The 15,701-nt window shown below is 38.6% G+C and overlaps 1 protein-coding gene across 3 annotated transcripts in view; it reads left to right on the top strand.

The window, feature by feature from the left end:
• il17rel (interleukin 17 receptor E-like) overlaps positions 1-11,481 on the top strand; it is a 51,543-nt gene extending 40,062 nt beyond the window's left edge. For all 3 annotated transcript variants that reach the window (XM_088072429.1, XM_088072430.1, XM_088072428.1), the window contains 15 exons: positions 975-1,081; positions 2,172-2,286; positions 2,525-2,569; positions 2,993-3,132; positions 4,630-4,701; positions 4,804-4,858; positions 4,960-5,123; positions 5,919-5,963; positions 7,366-7,423; positions 7,560-7,705; positions 8,416-8,475; positions 8,568-8,625; positions 9,526-9,657; positions 10,226-10,282; positions 10,362-11,481. In XM_088072429.1, the coding sequence (XP_087928555.1) occupies positions 975-1,081; positions 2,172-2,286; positions 2,525-2,569; positions 2,993-3,132; positions 4,630-4,701; positions 4,804-4,858; positions 4,960-5,123; positions 5,919-5,963; positions 7,366-7,423; positions 7,560-7,705; positions 8,416-8,475; positions 8,568-8,625; positions 9,526-9,657; positions 10,226-10,282; positions 10,362-10,483 (1,376 nt within the window). In that variant the 3' untranslated portion in view covers positions 10,484-11,481. The remainder of the gene's footprint in view (positions 1-974; positions 1,082-2,171; positions 2,287-2,524; positions 2,570-2,992; positions 3,133-4,629; positions 4,702-4,803; positions 4,859-4,959; positions 5,124-5,918; positions 5,964-7,365; positions 7,424-7,559; positions 7,706-8,415; positions 8,476-8,567; positions 8,626-9,525; positions 9,658-10,225; positions 10,283-10,361) is intronic.
• The last annotated feature ends 4,220 nt before the right edge of the window (positions 11,482-15,701 follow it).

Genomic DNA, 15,701 nt, shown 5'->3' with positions numbered 1-15,701 from the left:
AAAGGAAATTTGTCCAACAGCACAGTATACCAACACCAAACACCATTGCAAATGCCAAAAGCCCGTTGCTCGAAAATAGGCTATGATTAGAGGTAGATTAAGGTCATGCTTTGGCCATCGTGGGAAAAAATATCACCAGGCGGACTTCATGGGCAGATATATAATCTAACAGTCCTTCACTGGTCGCTGTTCTGTGCAGCAGTTTTATCTTTATGGTGATGTCTAAAACAGAACAAGCGACTCATGATTCTTCATGGCTGTACTGGGGCAATTGTTATTTATATGGGAGGTCTTATGTTTGGAGCAGCCGGTTGGTGTAGTTTGTAGGTTACCAGACCTGGGTTCTGGTAACATGCTGCCTGCTGTCCTTACAGTCATTGTTTTTTTAAGATTAGTGTGTATTCCCTAGAGCTGACCTTCAGACCTACAGAAGTTGTGGTTCATCCCATTGAACATTGTCTTAATGAGGAAGTTTAAAATGCTATTCTTTGCGTGTAGTCAAGCCAACGTGGGACTAGTCGTGGTTAGAGGTGGTGATTATGGATGACACATTTAAACGTGTTGATGAAAGTGCAGATTAACAGTGAAGGAAGTCTCATTTATAGCTGCTTTCCATTATCAAACTTCTGCTTTTGCATCATGGGTAAGCCAGTTGACGTTTTCTCTTCCTGATTTTGCCCAGACTTGATTTGATAAGGTTAAAACTCACATGCTGGTAGATGCAAGTACACTTGCCCAGCACACTGATATCACCTATCTGGATTTCCTCACCGCCCGAGCAGGAGCGGGGAAATCCCTCTTATCCTGAGTCTTTAGTCTACTCTGCCAAAACAACATGATACGTACATACTGTTCTTCCAGTATAACTGCTGAGGTCATACTGACGCACTGTGAAATGCCTCTTCTAAATGGTTAACTGGCTGGCTAACTGTTACTGTTTGACAGCTGTGACTCTGATTAATTTTTCTCCCCAGAGTCCATCCATGGTGTGTCCATCTGCACCGCCTCCGCAGGGATGATGTCCAACTGCCAAATCTTCAGCTTCTCAAGAGCATCGAGAGAAAGAATGTCTGGACTGCAGGTACTGTTCACAGCACCACGGGCATCAGTTAAGTGTTTTGGGCTATGTGGTATAATTTATGTGATACAAGAGTAACTTTTCTCTTCGAGTACATTTTCATGTCTTGTTAGTATTGTTAGCAGGCATATAGGAAAGTTTAAGGCATGAAATTGTGTTGCCAAAACAGCAGATTCATCAAGATATTTCCTCTGCAAGTTTGATTTCATAATTAAAATTTTTAAGTGCCCATGAAAGATTTTTTTCCAAGTGAAGACAAACAAAAAAATAATGCAGGCAAGTCGCCAGAAGAAAATGATAACATGATGTGTACAAAAATGTACAAAATGTAACCTTTCTGTGGACATGTATCAGAGTTTCTCATCAGAAAGAGGTGGTAATAGTGGATGGTGTGAGCTTGGTGCCATGCCATTGTTCCAACAGCCCAAAACTCCAATTGCCAATGATCTGAAATCCCATTTCTCAAAAAATACACATTACCTGCAGGTTCCCATCAGTGTTTGAGCCACCGATTGCAGCAGTCTCCAGCTGTGTTTAAGCCATCGAACCTTGGTGTTTTTCACAGACACATCCTTGCTTTCCCTGATTGTACAAAAACATGATCGCTGCCTGAGATGAGCCATGTTTTGAAAGAACACGTCATGACATTTCCAAAGGTTTATGTGGCACTAACAAATGGATGCTGATACATCCCCAAAGTGATTGTGAGACGTTAACTGAGTATTTTAAGCCAAAATATGATCTTGTCCTCATCATAACCAAATGTTTTTCATGCTGTAACCCAACCAAACAGTAACACAACATAAAAATAAAAGTAAAAACAGAAAATTTAACACATGTGAAACCTACAAATGTAACATGGTTTGCAGGATGCTACAATGCCAACATTTATTCAGGTATTTGGGTTAAAAAAAAAAGACGGATTACAAATTCTCAAATCACCCGGATTAGAACAGTTGCTCATTTGACACAGAGAGTTTACAAAGCACATAATCCACTTTTTTGTAAGCTGATATGGGTCTAAACAAGAACACCAGGTGATGTTTTTTTTGTACCGTGACATTATGTGTGTTTATTTGCCCTTTTCCTTAAGGTGGAAGTTGAGAATGATTGCACTGACATTTCTCTGAGCCAACATGTGCAAGTGACAGTGAAAACCGTGCCAAGCTACTGCGGCGTCACTTGGACAGGCACCTATGACGCTCCAGGTGAGGACACGTGCTGTTTACATAATTAAGCCTCCCAAGTATTTCCTTGTTTTTGACAGGAACAGGTTACATAAGGTGAATTTGCTTCACAGTTTAGTCAAGATGGAGGTAAATGATTTATTTGGAGAAGCAGTTGGATATTATGTAATAACTACACACACAGGGATAACGTCATATTTGTTGTGCTGATATTTCCCCCCTGGCTATGTAGTTTTAACATAGTAACATTTCTCCACAGCGTGCATTAGTGAAGATCTGCGAAGACATGTCCCAGAATGCATCAGTAAGTACCTCTTTTTAAAACTGAATTAGGCCATGCATTTTTGTATCTAACACAGTATTATAAACTAGTGGTCTCCAACATATTTGCTCTTTTAGCCTTTAAAACAAGCAAAAACTAGTTATGTCTTTAACTCTTGGAGGTTGTCAGTAAGCTTGAAACTATTTATCAAAAAGTCACTTTCTCCTCTGGGATTGTTTTATTTGAAGACATTTTAGAAGCCTAAAGAAGTAACACAATCGGTGTTAAATAAGGAAAAAAACCACAGATTTGAGAAAAGCCAGAAACATAAACAAAATTTTCTGGTATGATCTCCCTCAGATTTATCTTGCAGCTGCTCTCGTGCCCTCAACATTCAAAAACATAATGTAGGCCCCCTATGATTTAGATGAATCTCTCACTAACACTGACCTTTGTCTTGTTCAGCGGGGAGGCTATCATATGATGTACACCCAGAGAGGAAGGAGCTGAATGTTAGTGTGTCAGAAATGCTGGAAGATCATGACTACCACCTCCGTCTATGCCGTAAGGATTTCATCTGCGTTGGCACTGGAGCCTATACTCTGGTTAGTCCGTCTATGTATTAGCTACTGAAAATCATAATCACCATGTGTGTTGCCAAATAATGAATATCAACTTTTCATCATTATCTTAAAGTAGGCTGATTTCTTTGAAATGATGCATCTTTTTTAAACATAAGTCCTGTTACCAATGCTACAAATAATTTTGGGTTGTCAGTGTGCCCTTTGTCAACTATCACATTTTTCCTGCTTACTAGTGAGTGAGTCAGTAAAGTTAAATCTACTCACTTATTGACTCACCTACTTTAATAATCTGCAGATTTTTAATAGCAAAGGTGAATGTGACTAATGTGTTATTTCCTCTGCATGGTTCTGCTTGACTGGCATCAATTTTGGTGCCAGGTCCTATTTAGTGATGGGCGAAAAGGAATGAATAAGTCTTTTGAACAACTCTTATTATTGCCCGGTATGTACCAGGTCAGTCTGTCGAACGTACAAGTGTCTATGAATCCCAAATGTGTCAGAACGAAGTGCAGCAATGGCACTGAATTAATGAAAGTGGCACGAATTAATCAGGCTTGAGTCGAGATCTCTGCCAGTTAAGGCCAATATCACATTCATCTGCTCCTCGGATGGTCATTCTCCTAACTTTGCTCTGTTCATGAAATAGATAATTTGGAAACAACATGGACATTACAAAGAAGATGTGTTGTAGTTTATTCTGCTTTAACAACACGTTGATAACGAAGATAAAAGAAAACTGATCATGTGATCCATATAATATGATTGAGAACAAATTTTTCAGATTATTTTGACCTGTAACAGGACATTTTCTACTTGCCTTTTAAAGAAAGAAAGAATTTTGCTGTATTTACTTAATTTTGTGAAGTTTTGCAACTTCAAAATGACAAGTGATGTTACCTTGTTCTTTCTAAGTGTTAGCAACTTCAGTAAACCAAGTCTGTGTAACTTAACTTGATCATGACAAAGAGGATGAAGTTAGGAGATCTGCATGTTCTGTTTTTTTAACATGTTTCAGAATATACAAATATGATTGACTCGCAACAGATATATAGTATACTTGGTTTACTGAAGCTGCTAAATCTTAAAGAGAATAATTTAATTAAACTCGTTATTTTTAAGTTGCAACTACTAAAAAAATGATAGACAGATAAGCTCAGCTTGATTGAAACCTCAACTAAACCAACCAGAACCAAACCATCCACAACTTTTGCTAATTGATACCCCCCCCCCCCAAAAAAAAAGCGAGTCAAGTTGAGTAGAACTGAGCCGTACCATGTGGTGGAAATGTGGCATAATGCAATGCTGTCCTCTGATGCATAACTGATACAATTCACCACTTCATGAAAGTACAGTCTTAGTGGAAAGCTCAGTTGGAAACCTGCTTGTGTCAGGCTCGGCATGGAGAAAAATGTGGCAAATTAACACAGGAATCCCCAAGGAACTTTCAAACCCAAACCCAAACTCGCACACATTTCCAAGAAAGATAATGAATTTCATAAATCTTTGTTTATCTTCCAGATAAAGAAGGCGGAACCGGTAAAGAGTGTTACTTTCTCGTACTCGCGACCTTTGCCCTGCCTCTGCATCGAGGTAAGGTTTCAACCAACATTCCTTAAAGCACTGATAATTTGTTTCAATGAATAATGACTTCCAGGGAAATGGATTGACCCTTTGCCAATGAACTCCTTACAGGGGTGGTCAGCTGTGATGGATGCCCGCAGAGTCCAAACCTGCCCCTTCAAAGATCGTGAGTCACTCAATTAATTTTAGTCACAAAATTCCATAGTAAACTCAAGTGTGTGCTGTAGCACCATAGAACTGATACCTTATCTACCCTCCTGCCTACAGGTCTGGAGGAGCTGTGGTTTGGAATTAACTTTGACCCTCTGGAGGAGACACTTTCATGGGAGCCCGACTGTCCGGTGACTGCTGTGGTTGCGTTGTGTCAGAAAAGAGAGGACGGCGCCTGTGTGGATCTGCCTCATGCCTCACAAAACGTGAGCAGAGAAAAGGTACAAGTCTACAACATGTTGAAATCCCAGTTGTGTTTACCTTTTGAGGTTTGTGGCTGCTTGTTATTGGCACTAATCACTTGAAGTTGGTGTGCATGTTATAAGCAAAGTATAAAATCATTCTGCTGACGTCACTGCACACTTTGTACGGAAAGGAAATAACAACAGCAGGTTGTTGTTTTTTTTTTTTTGCCAGTAACACTTGACCTTATTATGCGCATGATGTCAGAGAAGTGTTTACAAATTACAGTAAACTGAGTAATAATGTACTTAGTCAGGCATCTTAAAGCAGTTTCTTTGGAAATGGCTTAGAGTAAGAAGCTAAAAAGGGAGGTTTGCATAAATGCATGCTTGCATTTATGCAAACCTCACATTTTAAGCTGATATAAATACTGACTTAAACCTGTAAAAACCTTATCCAAACACTTAATGCAAACAGTGCCAGTACCAGAATAAAGGAAGAAGCTGCACACCTATGAGTCCTTGATTGAAACTGAGGTTTTATTTTCATCAATGAATATCATTGGATAAAACCTGCGGCCATGTCACTTGAGAAGGAAATTCTCTGTTAGTGTAAAAATAGCCAGTGACGCAGAGTGTCTTTCCTCTGACAGCTGGATCCAGCTGACCTTAAAAAAAATGTTAAGTCTAAACCTAAACAAAACATGAGTAGCCTTTTAGTCAGCCTGATTTAAACTAAATACTTACAGTATCCACTTTAGTAGTTTCAACACTGCTCTGTATATGAAGATTGCAATTTTATACATAAGTATTTCATCAATCTTTGTTTTTCAGATAACATTTACCAGAGTGGATCCACAACCTCAACTGTGCATGAAGGTAAGGATCACCTTTCCCCGTTAGTTCTTTGGTAGTTTCACTGTAGAGAAACAACAGGCCCGACATCAGTCATGTTATTTTTGGTACAATAGCCTACAGTGCTCTTTGACTGTGCTGTCATCTTGTCCAAAATTTCCTTACCATCAGCTGTGGCAAGTGTACAACTGTTTTTATGAAGGCTAGCATACTAGAACTGTGTTTAAAGAATAGTTCATCATGTTGGGAGATACACTTATTTACAGTCTTGCTGAGTGTTAGATGAGGAGATTGATACCACTCTTATGTCTGTACGTTAAATGTGAAGCTACAGCTAGCAACTGGTTGGCTTAGCTCAGCTCAAATAGCATGGATGTATAAAGAAAACTGGATACAGTGTTGGAACCTTGTGACCCATAGGGCAAGTACACTAGAGACTTTCGGCGGCCTTCCAGTTTAGCCCTCCGCTAACTTAAATCCTGAAATTGAAACAAGTTCTTTTGCAGGGTTTGTGACACTCAGGAAAATGCATCCACTAATTTACAGATGTCTCCTTCACAATGCAACTTTACGACGGGTAAAAGTAATTTTAATACATTTTGGACTCCATGGCATCACGTTATTTTTGGCCACTATGTTAAATTGGCTTCATAGCCTGGTGCCATTTCTGGAGGCCTGTCAAATATTGGATGGAGAAATTTGTCTTGGACATTTAAAAGAACATAGGCCAACAGATTAACAAAATCCAACTACCTGCACCTCTAAAGGTCACAAATGAACTTGTTTTAATCAAACAAAAACGAGTGTAAAACAACACGTTGCTATTTTACAGAGGTTTTGGTGCCAGACTATTTCTCGGCTGGACAACAACTCCCTTGAGTTTCAGCTAAAGAGGTGCTGTTAGTTAGATTTTACTACCTTTGGACAGTGTGGCTAGCTGTTTCCCCTGGTTTCCAGTCTTTGTGGTTAGCTAAGACAATTGACTGTGGTGTCAATAGGAAGCTATCGCCAGGATCCAGTTAGCTTAGGTTACTGGTAATCATTTTTTCTGCTTCACCATTTCATTTCTATAAAAGGACATACCATAGGGCATTGTCATGCTTTTACTGTTCAGTGGTAACTACGATAAAAAAAAAACAAACCTGTCCTTTCTAGGTCAATGCAGCAGTGAAAGTTAAGTGGTAACCTAACCTCAAAGCAGAAGTACTGCTGCGATTGTTATCTGCATTTCCTTAATGCTTTGTGCATTGTTTTACAGCAGTGGTCAAACACTTCATTGGAGCTACTTTATCTGGACATGGAATTGTTTGTTTTCTGATGCAAATTCATTACATTCATTTCTTAGATTTAAGGGGTTTTGTTTATGAGCTTTATAAAACAGTTGGGTAAAAAGCACTACAAAATGTAATTGTATTATCTTCTTTAGTTCACTGCAGGTTTCCAATCCTGGACCAGGTGTCCTTTTGCTGATTACAGATTCCAAGGTACCACTTTTTGTCACATCAGCGTGTCAGTGGCAATAAATCTACCTTACAACCACATTTTGATTATAATCAAGATAAGAGATGTAGTTTGGCGTAGAACTGGTTGTTATAATGATAGCTGTGCAACAACTTCCAGTGTGGGAGCTGGCTGTGACGAGACAACAAGGTCAAGATGATGTGAAGATGTTGTCCCAGATCACTGCAACGTTTTCTGTGGAGCTTTGTGTGAAGTCTGACCGGTCTACCATGTGTCAGATCAACGAAACACACACCATGCATGTGGTAGGTATTAGACAAAGCACATGATTCAACACATTTTCTTATCAAACTTTGCAGTGACCCATTATGCGCTTAAAGATAGCATCTACGTCGGTAAATTGAAGAAGTCCCAACATGCCTCCGCAGCTTCTTGTGAATCTCTGTTTTGCTATCTCTCTCTTTTTTTTCTAAAGGTTATTTTTTTTTGGCATTTTAGCCTTTATTAGATAGGACAGATAAGTAGCATGAAAGAGGGAGAGAGAATGGGGACAACATACAGCAACAGCCCTTGAGCAGGAGTCGAACCCAAGGCTGCTGCTGCAAGGACACTGCCTTTATTCATGGGGCATCTGCTTTATCCACTCAGCCACTGACGCCCCACTATCTCTTTTTTGAATGCCTGAAAGCAAAACACCTTCTTTGATGTGTTGAAGCATCAGGCCACTATTTGTAAGCAACAAAGCAATTAAATGTAATTACACCTTCAATCAATGGCCAACATGCAGTAATTCCAGCAAACCGCTCTTTTATGCTTGCTTGCACTCTGACTTTAAACTCTCATGCTTCATCAAGCAATCATCTTTCTCCTGTATTACGACTCAACGGCAGTAAGAGTGATGCCACATAAAAGCAACAACACAAGCAAAACAGAAACCATGACAACTATCCTAACACCTGCTCAGGTATGCTCCTAAAGGTTGTAATTTTGTTTGTCTCCTTTTTCTCTTTCTCAGGAAAAACATAAAGCTGCTGGTTTAAACCTGACAGGGGAACTATGCAACTCTTGTGTCCAGGTATGTTTGTGCAGATTATAGGTCCTTTGAGGTAAACGACATGTTCCATCACATGTAGACGTTGACTTTGAATACGTTTTGTATTTGGATAGGTGAAGAGGCTCGATGTGAAATATGCTGTCACAGTCATTCACTGTTTTGAACAATGCCGTGAGTATAGTTTCATTTCTACTTAAGAACTAGAGATTCATTCCTTCTTATCTTCTGGTCGTTTTTTGGTCCAGTCCTGTGTGATCTACCCCAACTATTTCTTTTCTCTTTCTTTCTCTTAAAATATTTATAACCTGAGGCATCGGTTTGAAGTGCAAATGTTTTCCACTACTCTCTTAAAAAACAACCCAATCATGGTATGAAGCAGTAATAGACCTTATGTTTACTGTTACACCATCTCAAACAGGCTAATCACAATCGTATGTGTGTCTGAAAATTGCTTTTAGCGTTTTTTTGGCATCAATCTTGAAAAATAAAAGGCTCTTTGTAAGCAGCACCATGTACTCCTCTTTAATTCTGTGTGTAGTTATAGATAAAATCATGATGTATAAACATGATAGCTCTCAGGAGAGTGGAGGACACGCCTTTGGTGCATTTGAGATCGAATTTCTTTCTGCATAATTGGGAATTTTGAAAGACTGACTAACTGTAGGGAGTGTACTGCTTGTATCATTGTTCAAAAGTCTGACAAACAGAGAATCATAGTCTTATCCTCAAGAGACATTCATTTGTAGGAGTACTTTAAAAAAATGGAAAGTAATTGCTTTCATGGTGGGAGAATTCTAAGAACATCAATACCACTTGAATGTTTGTCTCTTCAGTATGAAGCTGGAACCAGTAGCTTGGCACAAAGACTGGAAATTTTATCACCAGTGTACTTTCAACCATATTTATAGACAGACACAGTAGTGGTATTATCAATCTTTTTTTCTAATATTCTACAAAAAAATACACACGCTTAATCCCAAACTGTCAGTCTGGTCCTTAAAAAGCCACATACAGTATAAACTGAGTACCATGTGCCTAACAGTCTGTATATACTGTGCATTTTCTTCCCAGATCAATCATTGCCCGTCAGACCTGTCATCTCCAGCCAAGCCTCGTTTGACTTGACCTTGGTCATTGTACCAGCTGGTGTTTGCCTCGCTGGCATCATAATAATCACTCTGGTGCTCCATGTACTGTTAACTGGTAGGTAAAAAATTACAAGCTCAGGCCTGCAGTATTGTCTTCTGTGTTGACATCTTCCTTTGTATCCACTTATACTGAAATTGATTTAGGCTTGGTTCCAGTGTCAACCTTCCGACTCTCTTGTTGTGCAATCCTGATGAGTCTGCACACTCCTGTTTAAGGTGTCAATGCTGCAGACTTTGCTGGAGGGAATTAACCACAATTAATAGCGTTCTAATTTTAATAATAAATAAAAGCTGTCACACATCCTGTTAAAATAGCAACACACGTGACTGCTGTGCATGGAATGCTTGCAAACAAGCTGATTATGTTTTCATTCGTAGCAGTACATTTCTTAGTAGACTTCATTGAACTAGTTTTGTTTGCAACATGCACAGCCTCAGCTGTTATGGACTTACAGTAAGACTTCCTGTGTGAATGGATGGTTTACCGTAACATAAAATTACACGTAGCATGGATGTTTTGGGTAATGCAAATTGCACAACTCATTTGAATGAAAACCAGCCACTGAATTTGTTATTATGATGATCTATTTCCTCATGGGAACCCTCCTTGTGTTCTATTTTAGTGTATCAGAGGAGGAAACAAACAAGAAATGGAGGCTGTATCTCCGAAAAGCAAAAAGGTTAGATTATCAAATTCCTTTCGATAGCATTTGAATTTTCGTGTATCTGAAGGCTGAACCTTATTCTTTGTTCTGACAGATCCTGCTTTTGACTGTGTGGCTCCTGTATTACAAACTCCACCTGCTCTCCACGGAGGGGTCCTCATACCGGATTCTCCTCAGTGTGGGAACACTGAGAGGGTCACCTTAATCTCCGACTGACAAAATGACGGTGATCCTGTCAAAAGCATTATTTGTAATGTGCATTATAAAACTGTCAAGTTGTTACACATACCTAGTGAGTTCTCTGTTGAATGCAGGGTACAATGTTGGGATGGATATTTCAAATGTTATGTATGTTACTGTATATTGTTGGTTAGTATGCTTGTTATTGGCTGCTGTTTATGTATTCTGTTTGGGTAAAAGTTACCATATTTGTTGTATTGTCATTTTTTAACATGAAATATTAATTCAGCTTGCAGCTAAACAGTCCGTTCCTGTCCTAATTTAAATATATATTTTCTATTTTTAAAAAAAGCAAAATAAAAAAGAAAACCTGCTGATTTTATAATAACAGTTTTTCAATAATGTTTTTTTAACTAATGAATTTTTGGCTAAGCATGAACCAAACTTTTGGTCACATTTATTTGAAACAAACAGTATTCACAATCTTAAATGTGGCACATCAGTCACAACATTACATAATATGACAACGAGAAATGCTACAATAACAGACATCACATGGAACAGCGTTTACTCACCACCTCTGACACATAGCAATTGAAACTTTACCAAACTGGTATTTATCGCTATTGTGTCAAACTGTATTGCAAGGCGTTCCTTTCATTTTGTCCGCGCCTCGCACATACCTCTCACCGGCTCCACTAAGCAGCAGGTGTCCACTGGTATTTAAACATAACCGTTTCCAAGAAGTGACTTTTCACTGGGACTCCCACATCACTTTGTTTGCATACTTGTTCAGACAAGCCAGTTGCTGTTTGTGGTGTTTCCCTTAAGTGACACTCCTCTTCCTTAATTCGTACATTCTTACATTCTGCTGGCAAGGAGTTCATAAGCCCCACACTGACCTTTATTAAAGATGAGCATGACATATTAAATTGAACTGTAGTTACAAACATGTAATACAAGTGGCTGCTGTCAATATTTTTCAGTACCAGTGCGTGAAATGATTATGGTCAATGTAAACATAGTAGCTCATACTGATGAACCCAAGTTTGATTATTACCCATTTCTGCAGTTTCCCTCAGTGTTAGGGTGTTTTATCCTCTTTCCGCTCATTGCTCTGGTTTTATAATCTGCAGTTTAACGGTTTTAATTCACTCCCAATGCTGTCATCAACCTAGTTTCCAGCTGCAGCTGCTGTTAGCCAAAAAATTCTTGTAAACCCACTGTATGAACCCCACTAGGCATTAAAATTAGCATCTGTATTGTATATAGTCATATAGTTATAAAGTAGCATGTGAACATCATTACTTTTGCAGCTATTTGGTCATTAACTAAAGTAATGGACAGACTTAAACTTTAAAACTTTGGATGAAAAAATAGAGATAAGTCACCAATGTTATTAGGATTTATCCTCTTGGGACTTTGAATATCTACTCAGTTTCATGTAATGGTATTTCAGTGTGAGCCAAAGTGGTGGACTGACAGAGTGAGTCCTGAGCAGCATATAGAGCCACAATACATTGTATAATTCAATGTCAATTTTCAATCAGCCTTATATTAGGAGTACTGATCAGACATTTTATGTCATTATTTGCTCCTGATGATTCTAGTCCAGTGCTACTTAGCTTGATTTCCCATGGTTACCTGGAATGACAGAAAGCTTCCTCTCCAGACAAAGACACTCACATCTCTCCCCACCTGTCCCAGTCTCTTCCCTTATCAATTTACTGTACTACACATTTCTTTGTACCGGAATGACTTCCACTTGGTTAACATAGGCAAATGAAGTTGCTCAAAACAGGACAAATATATTCTACCAGGAAGAGAACAGAGGCCTCTCTGTGCAATCACTTACTCAGGAGGCCTGCAGGCGTGCACAATCCAGGCTGTGATCAGGATTTCACATATGAGGAACTTGTTACTGTAAAACTCTAAATGGGTCAGTCATTTGGTCTGGGTATGCTTGCTAACATTTCCTTGTTAGATTGTTTTGAGTAATCACACATGTAAAACAAGGTGAGTCAATAAAACAACATAAGATGATAATGCCCTCTTTGAAATGACACAACGTTCATCACCACAATTTCCGACAGAGAGAAAGTGAGAGGCAGTATCTATTTTTACCCTTAACCACAGGACAGAGACACAAAGCAAAGTATGCTCGTCTTGCCTTTTCCCATAACCTGCGTACACAATGACGGTTTCCTCATAGTGGAAGAGAATTTAGTCTTCTAAAACCATAAAACATGTGCATGTGTGTTCAGGGAAAACACGGCAGACCTTCACCTATCCTTAAAGTGGTGTGTCACTACTCATGATGATTCAGTCATGTTGAGAAATAATTCCGTTTGACGGTCAGGTAATTATTGTCAGTATATAATTCATGATGACAAAGCAGAAAATCCACAGCAGGTATCAGGTGGTGCTTTAACCCAGAAAATTCACAATATGAGACAAAAAACAAAACAAAACGCATATTTCCTGATTTACACTGATTCTCGGTGAAACAACTCTAGAGGGGCTTTTAATATATGCAAAGAATGCAGAAAATACAATCTGTTTAGACAAAGTTAATGACAGATCAAAGATTCGAAGTCACTGTGCAAACATGATTGCCAAAACATGAGGTCGTATTTATTTTCAGATTTGAATGTGAAACACAGACTCAGTATGCAAAGGCCTTAAGTCTTGTCACTGAGTGTATGTGTCCCTGGCATAGAGCTCACACTCCTGCAGCAGTATGAAAAGTATGGCTATACTGCAAGCCACTTGTTCACATTATAAACATCAATTTAAGTACTACTGGTATTGGTATCAGAAACAGCACTTTATCCTCATAGTTTCAGATCGAATGTACCTGAGTATGGCTCCATCTCAGTAAAAGGTTTGTGTTGCCAAGAATTAAGAAATACTGACGTCATCTTTCCCAAATGCTTCCCTTACCACTATCAGAAAAGTTTGACTAGATACCAACGACAAGACCTCTAAATGTTCAAACATTTATTTATTTAATATATCTTCACTAAATTGTAATTCTTTTTGTTGAAGGTCTAAATGCTGTTTTCCCCACATTCTCAGGCAAAAACTGGTGGAGAAACCCTAATCCTTTACTTTTTTATTGACTTAAGTGGGCAAATTATAATACAGTCCACTCAGTGTAAAAAAAATGGAATCAGATAGATCAAATAAGCACCACATAAACATTTTTAAATAGAAAACTGTATGTATTTCATAACCACAAGCTGTAAAAAGCCATAAAAAACATGACAAAGTTTGTCATTATTCTAAATTTTTAAGTGTATTTTTTTGGAAAGTTTATCATATATATTAATTCATCATTAGAATGTTTTACAGGATGTTTTTTTCCATCACATTGCTAGAATTGTGCTTCCTGCTTCACATGAAATATCAGCAAAGACAAAATTTTGCATAGGCACAACCGATGAAAGATTATGGGGAAAACACATTCCAAAAGAACTGTTTCAGACAGTTCAGTCAAAAGACATGATTGTGTGTTCTTGGCAAAACCAAAGGTGGGTGGTTCTGCATCAGTGAGACCACGCCTGTGTGAGATCTTTGATGAAACCTTTGATAAAAGACAAACTGTTTCTTTATAGGTTATCAGGAAAGAACAATGTTGGTGTTGTGTGTGTGTGTGTGTGGGTTCCTTCAGCTTCACTACGGGTCTAAATGGTTTTTAAATAGAGACCTGATTGCTGAAACCTTTAACCTGATATCTTATCTGTGCTTACATATGATGATGAACATCATGCATCAGGTAACATGACCACAATAACATCAGTCAGTTGACTTCCAGTCCTGTGCTAGTCCTGTCTTGCTCCTGTCTGGCTCTTGAAGTGACATCAGACTTCAAAGTGAAAAAAAAAAAAAAAAAAAAAATTGAAATAAAGAAAACATTACAAACTTCACCTGTCTTCTCGTGCAAAATACATGAGAAGACAGGTGAAGTTGTTTGATTGTGGAACTTTTCATAATTTGCTATTTGCCATCATTTGTATGAAAATTCAAGTAATGATTTCCCTTATACTACACACTATCTCAGAATATTATTCTCATAATTCTAGAAAAGTTGAATTATTATTAATTTTCAGAAATGGTAAAAGGATGTATGCTGTTTTAAACACATGGTAAACAGTGCCATCTGTAGGCCAGTTTGTTTTTGTTTTTTTCCTTTTACAAACGTTTATTTTATTTTTTATTAATGACTACAGTTGTAGCATTTACCTGAGGTTCTGTTATGGTAAACTGTGGAGCAGCAACCCTAATTTTATTTGCCATTGGGTTAACTACTGGACACACAATGGATTACCAGCTGTGGTGTGTGTGTATAGGACATAAGGCCTGAATGCTCCCTTAAGTGTGACATTTGTAATATATGACCTTGATATTATATTCTGGCAATAACTGCGCATAACTTCTTTTTATTATGAAGGCAAATATAGTGAGATTAAAGCAGGAATTACTGCCAAAAAACAGAAAGGCTCCACACACCTTAATACAGGTAAAAACTGTGAAAAATATAGACAGATAGATAGATAGATATACTTAATTGATCTCAAAACTTGGGGTGTAGCAGCGCCATGCAGTAACAACAAGAGAATAAAGAGCACACATTATTAATAGAATATAAAGGAATACGCTGAAGAAAACTAAAAAAAACTAAGAGACTGTACATATATACATATAAACATGTGTAAAGTGCGGAACAGTATCTGAATAAATAAAAATAACGTCATCAGTGTAGAGTGACATGGAGCTAAGATCAGAGTTTAAAGCGCAGACAGAGGTGAGTTATTGTACAGGTGGATGGCTTGTGGCAGGAAAGATTTCCTGTATCTGTCCTTTCGACAGCGAAGCTGAATCAGTCTGTTGGAGAAGGTGCTCCGCTGTCGGTCCAGTGCGCAGTGGAGGGGGTGCTCAGCATTGTTCATGATGGCGAGCAGTTTTTTTTTAAGTGTCCTCCTCTCCACCACAGTCTCCACGATCTCCAGCCTGAAACCCACCACAGAGCCAGCTTTCTTAATGATTTTATTAAGTCTGTTGGTGTCACTGGCTCTGATGCTGCTACCCTAACAAACAGCAGCGAAGAAGACGGCTCTGGAGACAACAGACTGGGAGAAGATCTCCAACATCCTGCTGCACACGTTGAAGGATCGTAGCTTCCTGAGGAAGTAGAGTCTGCTCATCCCCTTCTTGTACACAGCGTCAGTGTTAGATTTCCAGTCCAGTCTGT

The sequence above is a fragment of the Plectropomus leopardus genome, chromosome 22, assembly GCF_026936395.1.
Source record: "Plectropomus leopardus strain MGB_pleo_1.0 chromosome 22, ASM2693639v1, whole genome shotgun sequence".
Lineage (NCBI taxonomy): Eukaryota > Metazoa > Chordata > Actinopteri > Perciformes > Serranidae > Plectropomus > Plectropomus leopardus.
The sequence above is the reverse complement of the archived record's forward strand: the minus strand, read 5'-3'. Positions and strand labels throughout refer to the sequence as shown.